Raw genomic sequence first — 26,038 nt, forward strand, 5'->3', positions numbered from 1 at the left:
CCACCAGCACTGGCAGCTAGCTGCAACAGACCTCTTTGCCTGTGGGCCCCCTGCTCACCCAGCCCAGGGGGATGCAGGGCACATGCTGCCCCTCCTGCTCAGAGATGATGCCCAGAGCCCAGTGACACCATCAGCATCCCACCATGACCAAGAGCTGCTGGTTTCCAGCACTGCAGGATCCACTCATGGGCTCGTACTTGTGCCCCATGAAAGCAGCTCATCCCAAGCCCCATCCATACATCACACTGAGGAGGGAGTGGCACAGGAACAGCAAGGTTATTCCACGGGATGGTTTGTCAGCTTGCCAGCAACAAGCTACTGTGACACTGCTGCCCCCTTCTGCCTCTGGGCACCCAGCTCCTCCTGGCACCCAGTACAGAGCACTGCAAGATGCACCCCACTAAGCCCTCCCTGGAAAGATGACACAGTGCAGGCAATTGTATGCAAAGGCTTTACTGGGGGCTCCATACAAGACAACCTTGCTGGGGCATAAAGACATAACCCCTCTGGGGACAGCTTTCCACCTCCAGGACTCAGCACATCAACCCTCAGCACCTGGGGCTTTCTGCTGAGGGTTTCATTCTGTCCCACGCAGGTAGGATATTGCTGCCCAACACCAGGAGTCAGCTAAACCTCGCGGCACTGAGAGGGAGCACAGCAGCATTCCTGTCTGGAATACTGGTCTGCAGGGGAAGGAGGGCAGCAACAGGTACACAGGACCCCTGAGAGGGCCACAATGCCCATGAAACCCCTGGGGCAGCTCAGGGAGTCCTTGGTGCAGAGGCTACACAGCACCAAGTAACAACAGGAGCACATCTGCCACCCTGCAGCACCATCCCCAGCTGCTGTGATGTCCTTATCCCTGCACACTGGGGACTGGCTGCAGGAACTTCTCTCGGCTGCAGCACCCTTCGCTAGAGGTCTGGGTGTTCCCCCTCGTTGTGTTTCAGTGGGGTCTCGGCATCAGCAGTGGGAGTTTGGGGAGGTGGCAGTGTGGGCAGAGGCCTGGCAGGCGCAAACCGAAACTCCTCAGGCACAGGGGCATCAGGTGCCTCCTTGCGGTAGAAGCCGAGCTCCTGCACCAGCTGATTGATCTCCTCCCGGGTCATGTCGCTTAGGGGGATTCTCTGCACACACAAAGGGGTTGCAGCCCAGTGCCTGTTGGGCACCATCCACCCAAACCCTGCTGTGGCAGCAAGTGTCACCCTGTCCACTAACCTCCAGCTCTTCATATCGGTGGCTGAGGAGCACAAGCTCAGGGTCAGCACCAGGCAGATGCTTCATCTCCAGGTTATGGCTGGATGGTGTGTTAAGGAGCCAACAGTACTGGCCAGGTCCATGCAGCCCTCCCACCCCCCCATCCCATCCTGCTTTCCGTCACATTCCATTCCCTCCCATCCCATCCTCCATTCCATCCCATCACATCCTCCACTGCATCCCACTCCATTCTGTCCCATTGTATCTCACACCACTGCCCAACCATCCTGTCCTCCACCCCTTATACAATCCCATCCTCCATCCCACCCCTCATTCTGTCCTCCATTGCGTCCTGTCCTGTCCTCCAGCCCGTCCCACTCAGCCTAGTCCTGTTCTATCCTTTACCCCCATCCCATCCCATCCCATCCCGTCCCGTCCCATCCCACTCCATCCCATGGGAGCGCCCATCCCAGCAGAGGCCCGCTCCGGGCCGCAGCCGCACAGATCGCTGCTCGCCTCGGCCGGCGGGTACTAGAGGGGAATGTCCTGGGTGACGAACGCCTTCACCTGCGGGCACAGCGGGCGGCCCGGCCCGGCCCGGCTCGGCTCAGCGGTGGGGCGGCTCTGGACCCCATCCCCATCCCCCACCCGGCGGCACCTACCTCCCTCAGGCGGTTCAGCCGTCACCCGCCACAAGTCTGGAGGACGAGACGCTCCCGTCACCGCCGGCGGCGGCCCACGGTGTCCCCGCACCCTCCGCCCAGCCCTGCGCTTACCTCCACCTTCCCCCGGGCCAGGTCCCGCAGCTCAGCCCCTCGGTGCCGGGGGGATCCCGCGCCGAGCCCCGCCGCCAGCACCGACACCAGCAGCAGCCTCAGCGCCTGCAGCATCCCGCAACGCCACGTCACGGCCTCCGCGCGCACGGGGGGTCCCGCCCCGACGGCCTGGAGCACGCGCACGTCGAGCAGCCGCAGTAGGACACACGCTGCACGGGCGGACAACAGCCGCACACCATGCATGCGCAGCGCGGCTGGCTGGGTGTACACACGTACACACCCCGTAAACACGTGGAAACGCTCCTCATCACCCCCTAAATACGCCCGAACACCTCCTAAACACCCACACTACACACCCCCACACCTCCTACACACACCCCCCCACACACCACCACCACACACACCACAAACTTGGATGTGCACACGTGCACACTGCACACCACAAACGCGCATCAAAAACTCGATGCACACACAGACTGCACCCCAACACACAGCGTGCAAACACAGTATGCACATGCAGACATTGCAGACACACAGTGTGCAGCGCAAAGGGGTGTGCATGCATGGCTGGCTGTGTATGCACACAGCTGTGCACGCTCGCGCCCCTCTGCACACACAGCTGGGAGCACACATGCACAGCTGTATGCATAGCTATGTACAGCTACATGCAGTCCACCCACCAGTGCATGAATGCAACTGCACACACAGCTGCAAACAGGCACAAACACATCAGCACATGCAGTCACAAATGTAGTAGCATGTGCGTGCACCCAAAGCTTTACACACACGCCCAGCTGCATGCATACACGCATACTGTGGCTGCTTGAGGTTGGAGGCTGTTGGGGTCCAAGCCTCTGCTCAAGCAAGCCCACACAAGGCTGGTTGCCCAAGGTCACTGTCCACTTGGCTGTTGAGTTTCTGCAGGGATGGAGATGGTACAACTTGCCTGGGCAGCTGGTGCCCAGGGCTTGGTCACCTTACAAGAATGCAGACATGCAGAGGGAACCTCCTGTGGTCTAGTTTGAAGCCAGTGTCTCTGGTCCTGCCACTGGGCACCACTGAAAAGAGCCAGGCTCCATCCTGTTGCCTTCAGGTATTTACACAGATTGATGAGATTCCCTAGAGCTTTCTCTACTCCAGGCCAGACAGTCCCAGCTCTCCCAGCCTCTCCTCATGTGATAACTGCTCCAGTTCATTATCTTTGAAGGCCTTCATTAGACTCCCTCCAGTATGTTCATCTCTCTTGGACTTTCTCTTGGGAGCCCAGCAGTGGACTCAGCACTCCAGGGATGGCTTCACCAATGCCTCCTCAACCTCCCTTGACCTGCTGACAACACCCCTGATACAGCCCAGGAAGCCATCATTCACCTTCTTTGCTTCAAGAACACACTGAACTCATTGTCAGTGTGGTCTCCACCACATAATCTTTCCAAAGCCTTTTCTGCAGAACTGGTTTCCAGGCAGGTGCCCCCCCCAGTATACCCTGGTACCTGGGGTTGTTCCTCCCCAGAGGCAGGACTTTGCACTCTCATTTATTGAACTTCTTAAGGTTTCTGCCAGCCCATTTCTCCAGCTTGTCCAGGTCTCTCTGGATGGATGCATGATCCCCTTGTTTATGAACCTCCCAGTCTGGTGTCATCTACAGACTTGCTGAGGGTGCATTCTGTTCCATCATACAGGTTTGGTAATGAAGATGTTTAACAGGACTGGACCCAGAACCCTGTGGTGCATTACTACTTAACTGGCCTCCAACTAGACCTTGTGCTGCTGACCACCACCCTCTGTATCCAGCCACCAAGCCAGTTTTCAATCCACCTCAACGTCTGCTCATCCAGCCTGTACATCAACAGCTTATCTAGAAAGATCTGATGGAAGATAGTGTCAATACCTTCCTGAAGTCTGGGTAGACAATGTCCACTGCTTTCCCTTCATCTGCAGGGCCACTCACTTCATCACAGAAGGTGGTCAGGTTAGTCAAGCAGAACTTCCCTTCAGTGAAGCTGTTCTGACTCCTCCAGGTGCCTAGCAGTGGTTGCCAGAACTTGCTGTTCCACCACCTTTCCAGAAATGGATGTGAGGCTGACTGGGCTCTAGTTCCTTTGTCCTCTTTTGTGCCCTTCCTGAAGACAGAAGTGACATTTGCTTTGCTCCAGCCTTCTCCCAGTTGCCACAGTTGATCACAGGTTATTGAAAGTGGCCTCGCAATGACAGGAGCCAGTGCCGTCCATCCCACTAAGGCTCAGGGAGCTGTTCTCCAGCAAGATCCTCTTCCACATGGTGCTCCAGCCTTTCCCAGGCTCTGTGGCTCCTGAAGGCTAGTCTTGATAGTAAGGAGGTGTCTGGGACCTCTGCCCTCTCCATGCCCTCTGTCACCAAGTCCCCCACCTCCTTTGGGTGCATACAAGTGCATATGCACACCCGAAGCAGCCCCCTGTTGCTCTCACACCCACCAACGCAAACCTGTGCACGTAAGGCACCGTGTGACACGCAAGGACCTGTGGGGCTGCACGGCACCTCCCACAGCTCCAGTTGTGCCGTGGACACAGACACACCCGCCGCAGTGCCCGCGGGTGCACCGGGACACGGCGTCGCAGCAGCGCACACACAGAGAGCGCGCGGGCAGGTGCGCACGAGGGCAGGCATGCACGCGCGAGGCCAGTCGTGCACGCGCCGGCGGTCACGTGGGCAGATGCGCGCTGGGCAGTTTCAGTGTCACTTTTGCGGCTCCTGCGCCTTTAAGGCTCGCGCAGGTGCGCGGAGCTGACATCACGGGGCGCGGCGGGGCCGGGCCCGGGGCCGGTGTCGCCCGCTCGGGCTCCTCGTCCCGATGGAGCCGGCCCGGCGCGGGAGCGCGGACCAGGGCTCGGCCGCCGCCTTGGGGCCCCGGCCCGGCCCCTCGTGGGGTCCCTCGCCCGCCGCCGCCCCCCCAGCACGGCCGGTGCCTTTCGGCTCCGGCGGCTCGGCCCCGGCCGCGCCTTTCCTTGGCGGCGGCGGTGGCCCGGGTGCCCGCCGAAGCTCTCGGTCGGACGCCGCCTGCGACCCCTTCCCGTATGGCTGCCCGCGGCCCGGCGGGGTGCAACGCTGCGGTCCTGAGGAGCGGGCCCCGGGCAGGGGCGCGGAGCCCCTGCCGCTGGAGGTCGGCAGGGCGCAGCCCGAGGGGCCCGGCGGACCCCACAACTTCCCGTTGCCGGCCTTGCTGCCCCCCAGCCCTGGCGCCCCCCCGGCCCGGCCTGGCGTGCAGTCCCCCGTAGCGCCCTCCTTCCCCGAGCTCGGTCCCCTGGAGCATGCTGTGCCCGGGAAGCTACCGCCCGCCGAGCGGAGGGAGATGCTCCCCAAGGCCGAGTCCAGCGACCACATCTCCGCTTGGGCGGGCTCCTCGCCGCGGGCTGCTGGGCTACCCAAAGCCGTCTCCAGCGAGTTCCTCGCCAGCGGGAGGGTGGGCCTGTCCAAGCCGTCTGCTCTCTCCAAAGCGCAGCCGGAGGACCTCTCCCTCTTCGGGAGGTCCCTCGGCCAGCCAAGTGCTGGTGATTCCTCTGACGCACTCGGCTGCTCGGGAAGGAGCCCGGAGGACAGTTCGTTCCGGTGAGCAGGTGCTGTGGGGGGACAAGCAGCGGGAGCAATGCTGGGCCAAAGCTGCCAGTGCTGTGGAGCAGCAAGTGCAGCCTCCTGTGGGGCTGGAGTCGCCCCTTTCTTCCCACTGTAAATGGTGTTCACATGGAGGAGATTGGGATGAGGAGCTGTGAACACACAGGTTTAGTGGGGGGAAGGATGCTTAGTGCTTACTGTCCGTGCAAGCAGTGTGCATGGGGTGGCATGTCACAGGCTGTGGAGTGGGTATCATCTGCCCCCACTGTCCTGGAGCTCTGGAAACGATGTGGCACTACCTCCCTTGCTGTTGAAACATTCTCACTGTGACTGAGATTTGACCTAGCACTGCTGGAAGAGCCTGCAGGCTGCTAGTACGTGCTGCATAACAGCGCTCGTGTTGCGACTGATGGTGGCTTTGCACTGATGAAGGACACTGATGCAGGGCTCGCAGCGCTGCTGTCACGTGTGGTGCCCTGGCGTTTCGGACTGGCTGAGCTCTTGGGCAGAGTCGGGGGCTGAGACTGGGTTCTTTTCCCCAGGAGCCCCAGAGATGTGTGATTTCTAGGGAGGGGAAGCGGTTTTCCAGGGAGACCCTGTCTTGCAGGCTGCCTGCTGTGCTAGCTTGCCTGTGTCAGTCGGTGGTGATGAAAGCAAAAGGTCTTTTGTGTTGGTTTCTAGAATTTCACAGGGGTCTGGGTTATAGTGGGGCTTGCCTTGCACCAAGATGCAGGTCATGGGGCAATTCAGAGGAAAGGACCCATCTCCTGTATATGCCCTAGCTGAGGTTCACCTGTCGCCATTTCTGCTGTGGGCAGAGAGCTTCCTTGGTGGAGCTGGGGATTGAACTGGGGTGGGGGGAACAGGGAACACCTCTGAACCCCAGTCTTAGTCTGTTCTTCCTTTGTCCTCCCAAGCATCACAGTGGTTACCTGGAATGTGGGCACAGCTATGCCCCCGAATGATGTGACATCCCTGCTGCACCTCAACACAGGCGAGACTAACGATGTGGATGTGATTGCCATTGGGTAAGAGGCTGAGGTGCAGGGCCCCCTCCCCTGCTGCACCACATCCCTTTCTGGGGGATTACCATAGCCCTGTGGGGTGGAGAATGGAAGAGCTGCAGCCCAGCCCCTCTGGGGCACAGTGAGCAGGGAGAGGTGTGCATTGCAGGCAGCAAAATATCAGAAAAGGTAATGGAGAGTTAGGTCCCAGAAAAATGGAAATGCTAAGAGGAACAGAAACCCTTGAATCCCAGGTAGCCTTGAACCCCCAAAGGGCCTGGAGCTGGCTGTGCTATACAGAGCTGGGGCCTTGGCAGTGCTGCTTTTGCTATGAGCCCTGGCAGCCCTGAGGTCAGGTCTGCAGAGGCATTCAACTTGCCTGTTGTAGTCCTCTGGGAGTGTTTTCTTCATCTCATCTTTTGCCCATGGTATGCAGGCCTCAAGGGCACAAATTTGCCATTCTCTCATAGATGGATTGGCTCTGTTCCCCTTGCAACACTTAACTTTGGGCAAGGCAGTGACATGTTAGTGTGGCGAGGTTTTATTGGCATGGCTGGTGAGGCCAGAGTCTAAGGGCACACTGGTCCCTCAAGGTTTGCTGTGCTATATGGATTCCTGCTAAGACCAGAGACATGCTGCCTTTGCTCAGGGAGTGAGACACTGCTTCTGCCTGTGTGTGTGAGGTGGAAGAGCTGCATTTGCCTCAAGGAGGCTCCCAGGGACTCCCTGATTCTCCATGCTCCAGGAAGGGGCAGTGTAAGGCTGAGTCTGCCAGAGCTATGATGCTGTGTTGGAGCTGGTCTCCTGGTCCCTTTGGCCTTGCAGGCCAGCAGTTTGGAGCTGTGGAGGTAGATTGAAGCATGAATGGATGGGGTAGGGGTGTAGCTGACAGCAAGAGACATGCTGGGACAGTGTCCTGCTGCTCCCTACCCCCAGGCTGTTTCTCCCTGGCTGTGTCCTTCCTCTGACCCACGTCTCTGTGCCCTGAGCACTTGGTATTTCTGGGCAAAGACATTTCCTGATTCTGCCATTCACTGGGAACATTCTCCTTCTCCCTCTTCATTAATTGCTGAGCCAGGAGGATGCTAATTAACTTTCTGTTTGCTGCTGCTCTGAGCTTGGTGGCTAGGATGCATCTGGACACCCTGTGCTGAAGTACTGGTGAGACTTGGCTTCTCTGTAAAGACCAATATAGCTGAAATGTCCCATAAGTCCCTCTTACACCTAGAGATAAGCTTTAGACTGCTGCCCAGCTCTGTGCAGCTGAACTCCTCCTGCTTTAGAAAGGGCCAAGGCCTCTCATGGATTCAGGGCCACTTATGCCTTCTGCTAACACATGGCCCAGCGTTGCTGGAGCAAGGATATGGCTGGCTTGTGCTCTAAACCCAGGATCCTCCTTGAACTGCCCTTCCTGCCCTGGTTCTGCTCCACACACTATGCTTTGGCATCTCTCCTAAGGAGCTCCTGCTAGCTTGGACATAAATGCTTTCCTGGTGTGGCTATGGGACCTGTCCCTTTCCTCCCAGGCTGCAAGAAGTGAACTCTAAGATAAACAAGCGCCTGAAGGATGCCCTCTTCACAGATCAGTGGAGTGAGCTCTTCATGGATGTGCTGAGCCCCTTCCACTTTGTCCTGGTAAGGAGTTCCCAAAGGGGCTGGGCAGCTGGTGTTCCCTCCCTGCCTGTTAGGCAGGTAGGCCACAGACAGGGAGAGTTGAACTGCAGGGATGGAGGGAGGAGTTGCAGTGGGAAAGCACAAACTGGTGGCAGGACAGCCTGCAGCTATCCAAGCAGCATGTGGGGGCTAACCTGAGGGCTAGAGATGTACCTCACCAGCGTGCTGTCTAGCTTTTGCCAACCTGCTCCCTTTCCTGCACCTTGAGCTTCCCCTGTGGGGCTTTGGAGACACTTGCTGCCTGCTCCATCACACCAAGGCAAGGAAGTGTATGTGGGAACAAGCCTTTGCTTCTGGCAGCAGCCTGCAGATCCCAGGGCAGGTTCAACTCCCAGGGTGCTTGCCCCAGAGCATATGCAGCCTTGGTGCTGCTGGGCTTATCTCAGCTGTCAGTATGGAACAGGTTGTCAAGAGAAGCTGTGGCTGCCCCATCCCTGGCAGTGTTCAAGGCCAGGTTAGATTGGTCTTCGAGCAACATGCTCTAGTGGAAGGTGTCCCTCACCATGGCAGGGGATTGGAACTCTAGGAGCTTTAAGGTCCCTTCAGCCCAAACCATTACATGATTCTATTCAGGAGGGTGTTAGTAAACTCTGAACAAAATGTGCTATTAGTCATCTGCAAGACAGGGAGCATGCAAAGGATGGAGGTGCTTCTCCTATGGCCTGGAGGTGGGGGAAGCCGTCCCTGCCCCTACAGGCTCTGCTGTGGCTACCCTCCTGCTTCAGCCTCTGCCCCCATTCCAGGTCAGCACTGTTCGGATGCAAGGTGTGATCCTACTGGTATTTGCCAAGTACTACCACCTCCCCTTCCTGCAGGACATCCAGACAGACTGCACAAGGACAGGGCTGGGAGGCTACTGGGTGAGTGTAGCGCTAGGGGAGGTGGTGAGGGGCTGGCTTCCCAAGGAGTCACAGGATCCTCTCGGTGCAGGGCAACAAGGGTGGGGTGAGTATTCGTCTCTCCATCTTCGGCCACATGGTCTGCTTCCTGAACTGCCACCTGCCAGCACATCTGGAGAAGGCAGAGCAGCGCAAGGAGGACTTTGCCACCATACTGCACATGCAGCAGTTCGAGGGACGTGTGGCCAGCGGCATCCTGGACCATGAGTGCGTACCCCACCACTTTGCTCCCCAGTCTGGGCTCTAATGCCAGCCCCTGTCTTAGACTCCCTCAATCCCAGCACAGCTTGGAGATAGGGTTTTGCCTGCAGGGCTGTAAAACTGCCCCATGGCCCAGCAGCAGCCCAGTATGTTGGGACAGGTGTTAAAAGAGATCCTTGGTCTCCCCTGGAGCATGTCCAGGCATGAAGCAGCTCCCTGCCATACTGGCACTATTGGAGTTTGGAAGTGGTGAGTGGAGTGCCTGGCTCTGACCCAGTGTCTTGGCTATGCATTCCAACTCGGTAGGTGATTTGCTGTGGAAATTTCCACCATCAATGCTCAGGGAAGGTGGGCATGTTAGTTGATGGTTCTTGGTCCTACCTGAATAACCCTGACAGGCCTGGCTGCTGGTCAAGCTGTCAGCCAACTGCTGACCTGTACTGGTGCTCTTGGGACCACCTGTGCCACAGGCTGAGGCTGCCCACAGGATATTTCTCTCCTGCCAGCATCGATAAGTCTCGGCCCTTCCAGCCTGTTGCACTCCTCCTACCCACAGCCTCGTGTTCTGGTTTGGGGACCTCAACTTCCGCATCGAGAGCCTTGACATCCGCTTTGTGAAGTATGCCATTGACAGCAACATCCTGAGCCAGCTATGGGAGAAGGATCAGGTGAGAAGGATGGGCACACTGCAGAGCCTCAGCCAGGCCCCAGGTGGCAGTTGGCTCTTGTCCCACAGCTGTATAGGCAGTTTTGGCAGGACGTGCCCTTACTGCTCATGGGACACAAAAGGCCCTGGTTCTGTGTGGAAAGGGCAACACAGTCCCAAGATGGTCTTTATGGGAGCTGGGCACATGTTTCTTTTAGCAGTATGTTAGGAAGAGCTGGGGGACTACAGACTTGCTGCTTGCATGGCATGGACAAACCCTGAGAACTGTGTGTGGGGCTGGCAGCAGTGGGGCAGGGATGACTGTGCTAACGGTGGAGAAGCATTGCGGGGCTTGCAGAGGGGGGTCTGGCCATAGGGGCTGGCGTGCTCCTGTTTTCTTTCCCACAGCTGAATATTGCCAAAAGCACCTGGCCTGTCCTCAGTGGTTTTCAGGAGGGCCCCCTGAACTTCCCACCCACTTTCAAGTTTGATGTAGGCACCAACAAATATGACAGCAGGTAGGACTGCAAAGCTCAGGTATGTGCTGGGCCTGGGAGCAGGTGGCACGGCTGAGGGATGCAGGTGGGGCACGGATGCCAGCCAGGGCACGTGCTGGTGGGGCAGGGACTGATGCTGGTGCAGATAGATGGGGGGATGGGGGTAGGCTGGGGCTGGCAAGCTGGGACGCAACTGTTGTGCTGGTGCCAGTGCAGGTCTGTCCCTGCAGCTGCACTGAGCTGTGTGCCAAGATGAGCTGCGTCCCCTGCCTGTGCGTGTGGTAGTACCGGGGGAGGCAGCTTGGGGTGGAGCCCACTGGCCCCTGCCAGGCAAGAGATGCCCCTCTGTGCCCTGCAGTGCCAAGAAGCGGAAACCTGCCTGGACTGACCGCATCCTCTGGAAGATCAAGTCTCCCAGTGTTGGGCTTGGCATGGGTGGGCACCGGCCCAGACGGAGTGTCCTCTCAGTGAGCCAGCTCTGCTACTGCAGCCACATGGAGTACACAGTCAGCGACCACAAGCCAGTAGCTGCCATCTTTGCAGTGCAGGTGAGCACCATCCAGGGCCAGTGGGCACACAGTCAGGGGCTTCAGGGGTGAGACACGCAGCTTGTGTGTGCAGCTTATGATGGGGTGTGTGGGGCTTACTTTGGTAAGCTGTCACCATGGCTGGGGGCTGCTAGACAGGTGCCGTGGGCAGCAGGGGCAGCTCTTTGGCATGCCCTTCCTTACTGTGTATCATAGAAACACAGAGTAGTTCGGGTTGGAAAGGACCTTAAAATCATCTAGTTCCAGCCCCTTTGCCATGGGCAGGGACACCTCACACTAAACCATGGCACCCAAGGCTCTGTCCAGCCTGGCCTTGAGCACTACCAAGGATGGAGCATTTACTACTTTGGGCAACCTGTGATAGTGCCTCACCACCCTCACAGTAAAGAACTTATTTCTTACATCCAACCTGAACTTCCCCTGTCTAAGTTTGAACCTGTTACCTCTTGTCCTATCACTGCAGTCCCTAATGAAGAGTCCCTCTCCAGCATCCTTGTAGGCCCCTTTCAGATACTGGAAGGCTGCTATGAGGTCTCCACGCAGCCTTCTCTTCTCCAGGCTGAACAGCCCCAACTTTCTCAGCCAGGCTCCATACGGGAGGTGCTCCAGCCCCTGATCATCCTCGTGGCCTCCTCTGGACTTGCTCCAACAGCTCCATGTCCCTCTTGTGTTGAGGACACCAGAACTGCACAGTGTTGCACATGGGGTCTCATGAGAACAGAGTAGAGTGGCAGGATCACCTCCTTCGGTCATGCTCCTTTTGATGCAGCCCAGGACACAGTTGGTTCCTGGGCTGCAAGTGCACACTGAAGCCGGCTCATGTTCAGTTTCTCATTGACCAACACCCCCAGATCCTCCTTATCCGCAGGGCTGCTCTGAATCTTTTTCCTGCCCAACCTGTAGCTGTGCCTGGGATTGCCCCAACCCAGGTGTAGGACCTTGCACTTGGCTTGTTGAACTTCATGAGGTTGGCATTGGCCACCTCTCAAGCGTGTCGAGGTCCCTCTGGATGGCATTCCTTCCCTCCAGCGTATCAACCAAACCACACAACTTAGTGTCATTGGCAAACTTGCTGAGGGTGCATCAATCCCACTGTCCATGTCAGCGACAAAGATGTTGAACAAGGTCCCAACACCGATCCCTGAGGGACACCACTCATTACCCATCTCCAGCCGGACACTGAGCCATTGACCACAACTCTTTGCGTGCGGCCATCCAGCCAGTTCTTTATCCACCCAGTGGTCCATCCATCAAATTGATGTCTCTCCAATTTAGAGACAAGGATGTCGTGTGGGACAGTGTCGAACGCTTTGCACAAGTCCAGGTAGATGACAACAACTGCTCTACCCCTGTCCATCAGTTCTGTAGCCCCATCATAGAAGGCCACCAAATTGGTCAGGCAGGATTTCCCCTTAGTGAAGCCCTGCTGGCTGTCACCAAGCACCTTGTTGATTTTCATGTGCCTTAGCATGCCTTCCAGGAGAATCTGCTCCAAAGTTTTGCCAGGCACAGAGGTGTACATCTCTCTTGCAGTTTGCTTCCAAGACAGACAAGCCCCCGGTTGAGATTTATGTGGCTGATGAATGGAGCAGGCCTGAGCAAGCAGTTGTCAGGTACAAGATGGCTGCTGGCTTCCACCGGAGCTCGTGGGACTGGATAGGACTCTACCGGGTAGGGGCTTGGGTGCTGCTGGGGCTGAAGGGAGTGGGGTGCACTGCACAGCACTGTGGGGTTCCTTCTGAGCTACCCCCTAATGGTGGGCACTGGTGCATGGCATGGGCCTGTGCTCTATGCTTTCCTTTCCCTGGGGAAGCCCTGGCAATTATCCAGGATTTGGCTAGCAGCAGTATTTGGCTCTGCTTCAGGAGGCTCAGATCCAGTAGTTCCCTCTTTCTCCTGCCTGGTGGGCCCCACAGGGTCGAAAGCCTGGCACTCCTTGGAGGCTGGGGGCCAGGGCACTGTTGAGTGGGTGCAAGGCAGCTCTTGGTTTTGCTCTGAGAGGAGAGGGGGCTGAGAGCGAGGCAAGCTAAGGCAGGGTGGGAGGTGATGGTGCTGAGTAAGGCTTATGTTCCTGTGCACCAGTGTTCTCCCATGTACATGCACACAGGTGGGCTTTCGACACCCTAAGGATTACGTGTCGTATGTCTGGGCTAGGAGCGATGATGGTGAGCGCTGCTTGGAGAAGCAACCATGTGCACAGGTGAGCTGGGCCAACCCTCCTGTCCTGCTGGGCACATGTCCCATCATGGGGGGACGGGGACCTCTTTATGCTCCTGATGGTAGAAGTTGGCACCTCCTTACTACTCTGTGCTGAGCCTTAGGCAGGTCTACTCTCCTGAAGTAAGGGATATTGGCTCTGGGCTGGGGCTGGAGGTGGGAGGGGGCATCCCTGTGCCAAGCCTTGGTGCCCATCATCTCTCTCTGCGCTACAGGTGATGTTCTCAGAGGAGGCCCTGCCCAAGGGGAAGGGCGAGTACATCCTTGGATACTACAGCAACACCTCCAGCAGCATTGCTGGTGTGACTGAGCCCTTCCAGGTCAGCATGGCCAAAAGGCAAGGGTGAGGGGTGGAGGGAGGCCGGGGGTGATGTGCATAAGGTGCTTGGCTGGAGGAGGACAGTGGCTTTGGTGCCCCAGATCAGCCAGCAGCGCTGATGCAGGGGTGCAGATCTCCCTGCCCAGGTCAGAGGAGGGCAGCAGCCCCACAGACAGCTCGGGCAGCAGCTCAGAAGAGGAGGATGACAGCACACTTGTCCTGCTGGCCCCCAAGTCCCGTAGCCCCAGCCCAGGCAAGATGAAACGGCACCGGAGCCGAAGCCCCAGCCTAGCCAAGTTCCAGGGCCTCATCCTGCGGCCATCAAGCCGGGACAGGGGTACAAGCCGCAGCCCCTCACCCCAGAGCCGCCGTGGCATCCCTGGGGACATCCCCACCATCCACCTGCCCCAGGAGGAGCTGGGGTGCCGTGGAGTGAAAGCCAAGGAGTCAGGGCGAACAGCCAGCAGCCAGGAGGGCAGCTCTTTCTACCAGACTGTGCGGGAGCAAGGTGGCCCCTGGCATGTCTCTGCTGACAGCCACTTGGCCAGGGCTGACCCGAGGAACCTGGGCCTGCTGCCTGCACTCCGCCTTGAGATGATCGACCAAGCTCTGGGACGGCGGAGGGAGAGCACAGACCAGAGCTACCCTAGCCAGAGTCCCACCAGCCCCCCTGGCTGCAGGACCTCCCCAAAGGAGGGGAGCAGCCCCCAGGAGCTGGACAGCCATAGCTGTGCCCTGGGCCACTGATACAGTGACCCTTGTCTCCTTCCTCCCTGTAGTGTGCTTGCTGTGTGCTTCCCTCTGCCACTTTCCTGCCGAGACATCCCTCTTCCCCCTTATTTATTGCAGTGATTTCTCACTACTGCAATAGAGGCCTCCCTGTGGTCCTTCCAGCCTGAGCTGCTGTCCTGGGCCTGGTAGAGCTGGGATATGGCACAGGGGAAGGCAAGGCTAGTCTAGTATGGTGGGGGGAAGAGTCCACTTGAGATTCAAAGTGCAAGACCCTTTGGTCCTATGGGAGGAGTGCTGGCTTCACATATGAGGTGGGACAGGAGCACAGGGCTCTGGTAGCAATGGTGATGGGCATAGAGCAAGGACTGCCCCAGGGTACCCCTTAGATCAAAGCTTGCTCCTTCCCTGCTGCTACCACTGTGCCTCAGCCTGGACTTAGTGCAAGCGACAAAATAAACCATCCTGCCCACTCTTGCTGCACTGTGCTTACTACAGAGGTGGCAGGATCAGCCCCTGCTGTGGAGACCACAGCATGTGCAGGGAGGGCAGCAGGCTTTGCCCTGGCACCACACTCAGACCATCCTGTATTCATCTTCTGCACACAGGGACTGAACCCCTCCTTAGAGCCAGCCCAGCTCACCAGTGCCCATCCCACCCTGGCTGTGGAAGGGGGTTGGATCACACCACAGTGCTCAGCCGGCCCAGCTGAAGAGGCACAAACCCAGGTTGGGGGCAGTGCTGTCCCCCATGCCTGGGAGAACCTGTGTGCCCCAGAGAACAACAGGGACTAAAGAGGGTGGGGTTCCACTTTCCCAAGCCCTCCTCTTCCTTTCCACCTGCTTTGATGCTCATGGATGGCAGCCACTGCTGCATACACAACCCCCTCATCCTAAGAGTCTTCTCAGTCCATCTGCTTGCACCTGCTCCAGCTGTGGCACCCCCAGCTCCATGCAGTCACCCCAGCAGTTGCACCTTGTGACATCCTCTGTCTCAGGAACCAGAAATTGAGTAGCTTCACCTCATGGCTGCAGCACAGGACATTTTCCTCCCCACAGGAAGCGGTACTCAGGCATCATCAGGGCATGGTGTGAAACTGAGCACGACGCTTCTGCTTCAAGGTCATCGAAAGGCATTGCTCATAGAGAGTGACACCACTGTGCTGTGTCTTCCAGTCTGGATGCTTGGCCCTGGAGTTCACATGCAAAGAATCCTAGCGTCTCAGGGTCTTTTTGAGATGATATACAGGTACTAGCACAGCCTGGGCTGCTGCAATACTGGTGCTGAAGAAGCCTCAGTGCAACACTGCCACTCACATCCATTCCTTTCCACTCCAGCCTTACTCATGGCACAGTAGAGGACAGCGCTTGCAATACCAGCTTCACACCAAGCTGGCATCCAGCCCTGCCAGGACACCCTGCTGCCCCCACAGGCTTATGTTTGTGTGACCCTTCACACTTGTGAACCTTTATTGAGGCTGCAGTCAGTGGGTGGCTCTAGAACAAAGCAGTCTGTGGTAATGTGGTTTGCCAGGAAAGCCAGCTCCATGTCACTGAGGTCCCTCATCCTGTGCAGGAACCATGCCAACCTGTGGGCCCAGCAGGGCAGCAGTCAGCCGCTGCTGGCCAGGTTGGATAGCCCACCTTGTGTGACCCCAGAGTATCTGCACATAGTGCCCTGTGATGGTGGGAAGAGCCTTTTCCTCCTGGACACACACCTGTGAGTGCAGTTGCAGTGGAAGAGCATCAGGTTTCCATGTTGTGCAGCTGGTACTTCACTTCGCTGGGTACAATCTAGTGCTCACACTTATCCAAGTGCTTGTAGCTCTTGCACACCCTGCCCAGGCCTGAGGACAGCAGGGCAGTGAGGGGCACCCCCAGCACACAACCAACATGCGCTGAGACCTTGGGACACCCCAGCTGTGATTCATGCTCTACCCCCAGTGCCCATTCACCCTGCTGCTGTCTGCACCCTGCCACAACAGTTATCAGGGGGACTCTGCACCACTCCACAGCTGGGCTGGATTGGATGCTGCCATCCTGAGGGCAGGCAGGGTGTGCTGAGCCCCTAGACCCTTGCAGTGCTCCTCCAGGCATTCACCTTCCTCCAGCAAGGTCCTGTTGCAACATGGTCATTGCTGTTGGGGTCATAGCCTCCAGCCCCCACTGTGCCTGCTCGTGGGCTCAGCCTTGTCCCTGGTGGATACGGGGGACAAGGTACCTGGTCCCTGTGGCTGCTGGGCTGTAGCAGGTCTCTGTGTCTGGTAGAGCTGAGGGTCTTGACTCAGAGGCTCTTGTGCCCTACTCTTGAGAACTCCCCTCCCTTGCCTGGGGGCTACACAGCAGGGCTGCCAGTCGCCTCTGGGGGCAGGCTGTAGTTCTGACACTGCTGCACCACCCTGGCCAGGGTACTACACCATAACGCTCACACCTGGGAACATCACATGCCATAAAGCCCTGTACACCCACTCTGCTGCAGCCAAGTCGGTGGCGGCAGGGGAGGGCATGCCCAGGGCTGCTGCAGCAGATGCTCAGCCATGGGGCTACAGCACCAGAGCACTCACCCTCCCCACCAGTGCCACTAGATGCACTCCTTGCACTCCAACAGAAAGCACGGCATCTCCAGCAGGTTGAAAAATGTGACTCCGATGATGTTGGAGATGGTGTCGTTGAGGTCCAGCAGGCACTGCCGGAATCTGCAGGGCACACCGAGGCGGTGAGCAGCTCGGCGGCCCCGGGGGGTGTGTGACCCCCCGGACCCGGCCTTCGGGGCACCTGGTGTGAAATACGCACTCCTCTAAACAAGATAAACATCACATTCGCAATGGGATATGGTATGCAGGCGGTAGTTGTGGATGCCGTAGCTGAACTGTAGCGCCGTGATCTGCGCCGAGCACTGATCGTGCTCACGACAGCACCGGTCGGGGCCGCGGAAGAGACCTACGGGCAGCGTCGGTGAGGACAGCCCCGACGGGAGGATGGGGTGCGCCTGACCGCTGCTCCCTCCTCGCCCTCCCCACTCAGTAGCCAGCTCGCGAGCATTCCCCACCAAGTCACCGGCCCCGCACCACAGCATTTCCGGAAAGGTTCAGCCCCGCCGGCGGCGGCGCGGAGGCTCTGCGGCGGCGCGGGTTAGGCACAGGACGCGCGGCGCCGCCCCAGCGCCGTCAGGTCCCTCCTCAGTGCGGCACCGGGGGCGGCGGGCGGGCGGTGCTGCAGGCGGGGGTCGCGGCGGACCCAGCAGGCGCGGGGACGGCCCCGCCCAGCCCAGGCGCTCTCCACCAGCGCTGCCGGGCTCAGGAAGGGCGCGTACCGCGCAGGCTAGCTCCGTGCGGGCGCGCAGCACCCCGTACACCGCACCCCCCTTTAACCGCGCGCCAGCCGGCCGGTGGGCACAACGCTGATTGGTCCACGCCGGCCCCGTCCCCCCCCGTGGGAGGTGAGCAGGAGGAGCGGGATGCAGGAGGTACCCCCCGCCCTGCGCAACCCGGTTCCGGACACCCCCGGGTCAGTTTTGTGGGGTAGAGCTCCCGGGAGGGTGCTGGGGCACCCGCGCTGGGGCAGCGGTGTGCGTGTGGGTGTATGCAAGTACCTTTACCTAGGCACTGCCAAGTCCACCACTAAACCATGTCACTGAGGACCTCAGCAGCACATTTTTGAACACTTCCAGGAGCAGTGACTCCAGCCCTGCCCTGGGCATCCTGGTCCAGTGCCTGAGCATCCTTTGGGGAAGGAATTGTTCCCAATATCCAGTCTAAACCTCCCCTGGTGCAGCTTGAGGCCATTTCCTCTTGTCATCACTTGTTCCTTGGGAGAAGAGACCAATCACTTCCTGGCTTTATCCTCCTTTCAGGTTGTTGCAGAGAGTGATAAGGTTCCCCTGAGCCTTCTCTTCTCCAGGCTAAACCCCCCAGGTCCCTCAGCTGTTCCTCTTCACACTTGTGCTCCAGGCCCTGCGCCAGCTCCGTTGCCCTTTTCTGGACCCACTCCAGCACCTCAATGTCATCCAATGAGGGGCCCAGAAGAGATCTCTCTCTTTGCAGCCTCCCTGCAGGCATTTCTATATGTTAATAGCTTCTCTGTAAACTTCCCTTGCTCCAGGCTTAACAGACCCAGCTCTCACAGCCTCTTTTGCTACTCCAGTCCCTTTCCACCACCATGGTCCTTTGCTGGACACACAAGTCTGAGCCTTCCCTGGGTGATCTGGCATAGACTGGAGAGGACACAGCAACCCACCGTTCCCTTTTAGCCTCCCAGAGGTTGGTAATGCTTGTCCTGCTGCAGCTGGGGCCACTGGTGGCCTCTGCTGTGAGGATACATCCCTGGATCCTGCTCAGCCAGTGCCCAGCAGGATCCCAAGATCCATCCCTGCAGATCTGCTTTCTAGCTGATGGCCCAGACTATGCTGGTACATTTCCCATCTGGGAACTGTGATCTCCTGGAAATACCTTAGGAATGTGGCTGGGCTGCATGGCAGTGCTCACACACATGCACAGCCACTCCCCCCCGCCTTGTGCCCCAGGGGAGGGTTGATCAGGGTGGCCAGTGGGTTCAGGAATCCCCATTCCACTGCGTTTCTGCTGCATTCCTCAGGGATTTTTGCTCTGCCTCAGAGAAGTGATGCACTGAGGTCCAGCTTCATCTCTGCCAACAGGGAGCTGATAAAGGGCTGGAAAGAGAAGGACGAGTCAGAAAGAGCCATCATGATTCCTCCAGTGCAGCTCTTGCTTCTGGAGCCAGCCTGTGTTTTAAGTACTTGACCGGGGTTATGCTCTGATGGGACCGTTTGCAGAGCTCCATGCTCCCATGAGTGCTGCAGGGCAGCCAGGGGCTGGCAGCCAGGGTTTGGCAGCAGAGCCTTCTCTCACTTTATCAGGATTTCCCTAACAGCATGGACAGAGGCCAACGCCACAGACAAGTGCAAAGTCCACTGCAACAGTGATATAGCTGCTGTGTGCCACCCATGACATGGCCTGAGGTGTTGCAAAGGCCTCCCAGATGCTGTGTCACCCGGTGGGCCACCTCTAAGCTCACATGTCCCCTGTCCCATGGAAGGACCTTTCCACCCTGGAGGCTGTGTTCACCAAGCGGGATGTGGTTGGCATGCTGGTGCTGGGGTGGGCTCTGCAAGGGGATGCCCTGTGCCAGTGAAACCAGCTTTCATCCACCCCACCAGGAACCACAGAGCTCTTCTGCTGAGGGCTCTGCCATCCTGCACTGTGCTCCTGTCCGCTGCACCCCCAGCATGCCCCAGGGCTGCCTGATGCCTGGGTTGTGCTTGCAGTCCTGCAGTGGCCCCACGGGGATAGCACCACACTGGCAGGACCCTGAAGCCTTGGCTGCCAAGTGTGTGAGTGTGTCAGGGACCCAGGACCCAGTTTGGGTTTGTCTGAAACATAAATGGAAGATAAGGCAGGATGCCCAGGTTCCAGTCTTTATCCCCCAAGCAGGTGGGGAGGGATGTGGCTAGCCCCACGCCACAGGGCACCCCAGTGTCTAAGCAGGCAACTGCTGCCCTGCTGCTGACTGCTGGGGTGAGGCTGGGGTCTGGCCAGCAGGTGCAGGTCTGAGCCCTGTGCAGGCCTGCACCAGCTCCACTGGCAAGACCCAAAGTCACAGGCAAGGTCAGCACTGGGCTGAGAGCCCAAGGAGTTGACACAGCTCCTGGGGCACCACTGAGTAGGGGAGTGCTGGCAGCCCCAGTCCTGTGCGGTGAGGCTGGCACGCAGGTCCTGGGCTGCGTTGGCAAGTGTGCAGGGATGGGCTGGTGAAGTGATTCACACACTCTGCTCTGCATGCCATGTCCCATTTGGGGGTCTCCCATATAAGAAAGACATCCCATACTGTAGCAAGACTGGTGAAGGCTACTGAGCTGGTCTGGGCTGCGGCTGGGCTTCTTCAGGCTGGAGGAGGGGCAGGAGACGTGTGAGCTTATCTGCCTTGAACTTTGGGTCATGGCAGGGTTCATTCCTTCCTTTTGCACTTCCAGGCCAGCATGGGCATTGGGGTGATGCTTTTTGTGGGGATGTCCTGCAGGGAGGGGCTGGATGTCCTGACTGTGGGTGACTGCTAGTCCTGAGGCCTTGTCCATGTCTCCTGTGGACACACAAATGTGTGAGGGTGTACCCTGCGTCCTGCCAACTGCATCCTGCCCCAGTGGGTGTGAGGCACAGCTCTCCCCTCTCTGGAGAAGGGGCTGTTACCCTGTCTGGGACAGTCCCTGAGAAGCCCAAGCTTCTTGCAGTACAAGCAGGGAGGGGAGCTGGCTCTGGAGAGCCCTGGATGACCCCAGCTAGGTCCTGCATGTGAACATGTTAACACATAAACATGTAAACGTATAACTGGCTCAAAAACTGCCATGGGACACTGCCCTTCATGTGGGATACCCGTGGTGGTATCGCATAAGCAATTCCTGTAGTACTGCATAAAAGTCTTTCTGGTTTCCACTGCCCTGAGCTGGAACTTGCAGCTTTGTGGACATAAAAAGGAGGATAACCACAGGGTATTCTGGATACAGAAGGCAGAGCAGAGAAACAACTTTACACAACCAAATCTCTTGCAAAGGCTGGAAGCCAAAACAAGAGCTGGAGCAAGCAAAGGGATGGTACAGTTACTTCGCATCTGAGCTGAGGTTATAAATGCAACCAGCTTTCAAACCCATGGGAGACTCGAGGGCTTGTGTGAACTGTGCCATGCACTCACAAATCCCTCCATCCCCTTCTGGGACATGGTAGAATGAATGACATTCCCCAGCCAGCAGTGGACATATCTTCCACCAATGTGCTAACACATCTGCCATGCACCTCTTCCTAGGAGAACCTGGGTTGAGTCCTGGCCCCATGTCACATCTTTGTCACACCTGGATCCCCTCCTTCGTGGGGCACAAGACCCCACACGTGGGCCATCCTGTCAGGCTTCTTCTTAAGCACACAGCAGCCAGGAGTGCCTTCAGTGCGTCTGACCTGGCCTGCTGTATTGGAGTGCCTCACTGACAGAAGCAGAGCTCAGTCTTTCCATCAGCTGGTAGCACTGGGATGTGGTGGGAGTCAGGCTCTTCTGCTGCTTTTGTGGCATCTATCTGCTTCCTGGCTGCCACCTGGGACTAGAGACTAGGGTGATGGACTTGGCTTGTCCCTGCCCTGCAGCCCTGGTTCCATTTCAGGCTAGGATTACATCAGTGTCCATAGGTGCTCAACCCACTTTGCCTAAAGACAGGCATACTCTACCTGCACCATCAGGCCCATGTGCTTTCTAGAAAGCACAGTCTCCTTTCTTTTGGTGTCCAAGGTAAACTGTGTACTGGTATTTTCATCTCTTTGGAAATGAGATGAAGGAGCCAAAGTAGATTGACAAGAGAAAAAAATTCCTGTATGCTTCAGGTTTGCTTAGCATTGTGTATATTGGATCTGACTGTGAGCTTCTGCAGCTGATGGGGAGTTTTAGGTGCCTGCAGTGGGAAGTGTTGTATTGTGCTAGATGTATAATAATACATCTAGCAGAAAAAGGCTAAAAAAGTTACAGCATGTATGTCTGCATTACTCCTAGTGTGAGGATGGAAGGCAAGGACCCATAGGTAGAGTACAAGTTGGATTGTTTATTACAAGGATTACACGATATTTATACGCTTCCAAGCAATTAGCCAAGCACATCTGTCTCTGCCTTGCAGTTACATTTACAACTTCAGGCAAAAGGTCTATCTGATTTTTCGTATCAACATCCTCTATCCAGTTCCAACATCCTTATTCCTTGCCAGTTCCAACATCTTCCAAGTACCAGTCAGGGACGGGTCACTCTTAATTGCCTGCTGTAGTTCCTCCTTCCCATGGTCTCTGACAATTGCAATGCATTCAAACCCCCCCAGTTCCCCCTTCTTATTGTATCAGTGCAGTAGAGACATGTCTCTCAAAAGCTTGGGATAACATTCGCTGCATACATTGTAACAAACAAGGTACAACACATATGATGGCAAAGAGGGCAAAGAAGAAGATCAATCGTCCTTTATAGCATTTAAAGTCCTTTGACTTTGTAGCCACCCAGTTACACCCCCTGCATCATCTTCCCTTAACTTCTTCATACTGTCTTTCAACTTGTGGAGACTTTCATGTATGGATTCTGAATGGTCTGGCTGCGTGGAGACCTCAGAGCAGCTTTCCAGTATCTGAAGGGGGCCTATAGGGATGCTGGGGAGGGACTCTTTATTAGGGACTGTAGTGACAGGACAAGGGGTAACGGGTTAAAACTTAAACAGGGGAAGTTTAGATTGGATCTAAGGAGGAAATTCTTTCCTGTTAGGGTGGTGAGGCACTGGAGTAGGTTGCCCAGGGAGGTTGTGAATGCTCCATCCCTGGCAGTGTTCAAGACCAGGTTGGACGAGGCCTTGGGTGATATGATTTAGTGTAAGGTGTCCCTGCCCACGGCAGGAGGGCTGGAACTAGATGATCTTAAGGTCCTTTCCAACCCTAATGATTCTATGATTCTATGATTCATGCAACACATTCCTTCCAAAATTTCACACCCATGCCCATGTGCTAAGAGGAGAAAATTGATTGCTGCCTAATAGAGTCGACATCAGTGAGCAAAGCAGAGAGAGCAGGTGCTGTAGCATTAGTTTGTTTAGGAAGCCAACATCCTAACTTATTCAATGTTGCTAAAGCTTGAGCACTAGCTACTCCAGCAGCTGAAAATGAAGTAGCTGTTTTTTCACCCGGGTTCCAAAAATTTACTTTGTCATCCCAACTCAGCTGAAAAGCATGCGTTGACCTTCGAGAACACAATCCTCGTTTATTTATTATCATAGTGTTATTAGGGATAAACATACCTAAGGTCCCTACTGCACATGGGCCATCCTTTATATGGGATAGCACCCTTTGCCAGGCCTGATCTTGTGGCAACTGAGGCATGGACTCTGTTTCTGGCTACAAACAAAATCCCTTGTTGAGTGAGCTTACAGGATTTTATAGTATTCTGCTTAGCGGTTAGTAGCGGTTAGTTCTTTTGGTACTTTTCCATCACAAAACAATTTTATTGATCACGCACTTTTTCAGCCAACCACATTACTGTCCACACACCTTTGCTTGAATAATTATTTCTAAAATAGTTCTTTGCTATCACTACTCGTTACAATCTCACTTCCACTTCCCCTTGACTACACATTCTTTGTCTTGTCTTAAGCATCCTCCTGTTTCCAAATTTACAGTCCTCAGAAATTATCTTGATGCTCTTTCTTCGGTTCCACCCGATGTTCTTTCTCCAGTTCTTCCCGACTTGTCCCATTCACTTCTCCCAAGGTTTGTGGCTGATAAGAGTCCAGATGTCTGGGCTCTCGTCCAGGTCTGCTAGCGCAGCTTCTTGTGCAGCATTCCCCCCATCTCCCCCTTCTTTATAAACTAACAAAATATTGTTAATAGACTTAGCAATCAAACAATTTATACAAGCAATTAAACAAGGAACTGTGATTAAAATATATAAAAAGATTTTTACACAGGCTGCTGTGATTTTTGTGAAATACCAGCTCACTCCTCTAAACAAGATAACAAGGTTTTATTGAGGGACAAAGTCAATAAAGCAAAAGCAACAGCGCTGGGCACATGACTGTAGCCAGAGGCGCAAGTGATTAGCATTTGTTACAGGTTTATATACTTTCACTATTACATTAGTTACATACATAGTCATAATTCCCACGTATGGGCGGGGGATATTATAACTAGCCTCAAGAATTTATTATCATAAGTCTTCTCCTCTTGGTGTCTGCGCACTGCTCTGTGGTGATTGTGGGCAGGGGTCTTGAGGATGAGGTAAACAGTCTTCCTCTTGTGAGTAGGGGTCTTCAAGATGAAGTAAGCAGTCTTCCTCACGGTGTACTTTTCACCTCTGGCACAGTTGGACCCCCCAGCAATCACACAACCAGCTATATCTGTAATTATTCTGAGAACTAGCAAAGATTTAAAACAGTGTGACCTTCCTGCAAAATTTATTGCAGGATGGGCAGACAAGGAGTATCCCAAGCTAGCAGATGCTTGGGAGGCTCTGTCTCTAAACTAACTGATAAGTAGAAGGATGGTGTGAAACAACTCATTCATGTTTAGTGGGGCCACTAAATCCTGTTATCTCACCACAGACTTACAACACAAGCATTGCTCTTTAAAACTAAAGATACTTTAGAAGACTAGTGTGGAACAATTAACTCATGTTTTGTGGGGCCACTACATTCCACAGACTTACAACATAAACATTGTTCTCTTTCTACAACCTAAGTTAAGCTAAAAAAGTACTTTATGTTTTCCAGACGCTAGCTTTCCTTATATCCCCCCCCCCCCCCGCCCTTTTTTTTACCTTTACAAATTCTTTTGCTATGTGACTCCGGTTTGATCAAGAGATCTGAACCTTTTTAACTTGTTGTCTAGTCTTGTGTCTTTAGCGAGTTTTGTTTCTGTTATTGTAAACTCGTACAGTTATATCCACATAACCACACCTATGATTTGCCAAAGCCCATACATTTATGTGTTTATCACAATTTTAATAATGTCTTTCAACCATGCACTGATGCCCCATCCTGACAGCAAACTCTCTAGCCAATTCCAGCTACTGTCCATTCGCGACTTCTGAACTCCATCCTTTAGGTTTTGAATTGCCTCACGGGCAGACTCAGAATGATCAGGTTCATGTAACACATTCTACCAAAGTCTTTACAACCATGTCCTTGAGCTAATAGCAAAAAATCCATGGCAGCTCTATTTTGAAGGGTAGCGTGTTTGACTGAATCGTTCTCTGTTAACAGACCATTGCTGGGGGTGAAAAACCTCCGGGGCAGAGGCTGGGTTTCCTCCCGCCTCTCACCGGGAGGAGTGGACCCCGCGCCGCCCCGCAGCGCGCATCTTGGCGGGCTCAGCGCGTACCCGCGCCTGCCGGAGCAAAGGCGAGGGGCGGGCGAGTATCACAGCCCTTTGCCCGCGGGCAGGCAATGGGGGGAGCCCGCCGGAGCCTGCTCCTGCCGCCGCCGTGCGAGTGAGTGAGGCGGTGGCAACGCGGAGGTGGAGGCGGCACGCCCGTGCTCTGCAGCTTCTTGTCCCGCCGCCACCAGGCGCAGCCCCTCGGCCGGAGGAAAGCCGCCGCCGCTGCCTCCGCCCGGTTCTCGCGGGAGCGCCATTTTCCTCATCGCCGTCCGGCCCACGGTTCTCCTCGTGACGGACAGGATGTGGAGCATTCAGGCTGTGGGGCAGGTTCACAGCACCTTGCTTTTCTGCTGCTTTTTAAATGTTTTTTTCACATATCATGCGGGTCAGGGGGGTAGAGGTGGGGTTCTCTGTCAGGGTCGATTGGTCGGGATCAAAAGGGTCATCTTTGGCTGGCTCATTTGCTGTTGCAGCCTGCCGGCGGATATCTTCCCACAGATCGATATGCGCGGGGGGGTACGTGAGTACCAGCAAAGCTTGTGTCTCATGACAGCCAATGCCAGGGTCAGGCGGGAGTAGATCTGGCTCAGTTTCTGGGTCTACTGGCCATGGGTCGAGAGGATCTGGAGTGTTGTTTGTTGGGACAGGAGGGGCTGATGTTGCCGATGCCTCCTGTGCTGCCTCGTCAAGTGCCTCATAGACTGAGCGCCATGCGGCCAGCAATTTGGGGGCTGCCATATCATCCCTTGTGGCTGCATCCTAGAGGCAGACCCCAATCTTTTCCCATATTCTCTTCTGATAAATATTAGTTGATGTCACCTCAGCGGCATGGGTCGAGACCCATATTAACAAGTC

General features: G+C 56.0%; 3 protein-coding genes across 5 annotated transcripts; 1 reads left to right on the plus strand and 2 right to left on the minus strand.

The window, feature by feature from the left end:
* Positions 1-437: 437 nt before the first annotated feature.
* Positions 438-2,185, minus strand: SELENOM (selenoprotein M). The gene is made up of 5 exons (XM_057411368.1): positions 1,974-2,185; positions 1,860-1,895; positions 1,730-1,764; positions 1,219-1,297; positions 438-1,127 (listed from the first exon to the last, which is right to left on the minus strand). Exons 1-5 carry the CDS (start codon positions 2,085-2,087, stop codon positions 915-917), a joined length of 477 nt encoding a protein of 158 aa, XP_057267351.1. The 5' UTR covers positions 2,088-2,185; the 3' UTR covers positions 438-914.
* A 2,615-nt stretch (positions 2,186-4,800) lies between these two features.
* INPP5J (inositol polyphosphate-5-phosphatase J) lies at positions 4,801-14,764 on the plus strand. Of its 3 annotated transcripts, none has more exons than XM_057411348.1 (12): positions 4,801-5,555; positions 6,476-6,586; positions 8,089-8,197; positions 8,980-9,096; positions 9,167-9,342; positions 9,893-10,004; positions 10,391-10,500; positions 10,838-11,027; positions 12,561-12,698; positions 13,135-13,227; positions 13,460-13,564; positions 13,696-14,764. In XM_057411348.1, exons 1-12 carry the CDS (start codon positions 4,801-4,803, stop codon positions 14,308-14,310), a joined length of 2,631 nt encoding a protein of 876 aa, XP_057267331.1. In that variant the 3' UTR covers positions 14,311-14,764. The 3 variants fall into 3 exon arrangements, with proteins under 3 accessions (XP_057267331.1, XP_057267335.1, XP_057267344.1); XM_057411352.1 differs by having other exon boundaries at positions 13,688-13,974; XM_057411361.1 differs by having other exon boundaries at positions 13,710-13,904.
* Positions 14,765-15,365: 601 nt separating this feature from the next.
* PLA2G3 (phospholipase A2 group III) lies at positions 15,366-25,446 on the minus strand. Its single transcript, XM_057410735.1, is given in 12 exon segments — positions 15,366-15,569; positions 15,749-15,880; positions 16,010-16,040; positions 16,043-16,378; positions 16,644-16,697; positions 16,700-16,722; positions 16,856-16,987; positions 17,051-17,055; positions 17,104-17,234; positions 17,322-17,409; positions 17,412-17,578; positions 25,239-25,446. Coding segments are annotated over 12 exon segments (1,506 nt in total). The 3' UTR covers positions 15,366-15,370.
* Positions 25,447-26,038: the final 592 nt, after the last annotated feature.

This window comes from Pezoporus wallicus, unplaced genomic scaffold (genome assembly GCF_028554395.1).
Source record: "Pezoporus wallicus isolate ANWC-B61680 ecotype Strahan unplaced genomic scaffold, APGP_CSIRO_Pwel_v1 contig_8226, whole genome shotgun sequence".
In the NCBI taxonomy this organism is placed as follows: Eukaryota; Metazoa; Chordata; class Aves; order Psittaciformes; family Psittacidae; genus Pezoporus; species Pezoporus wallicus.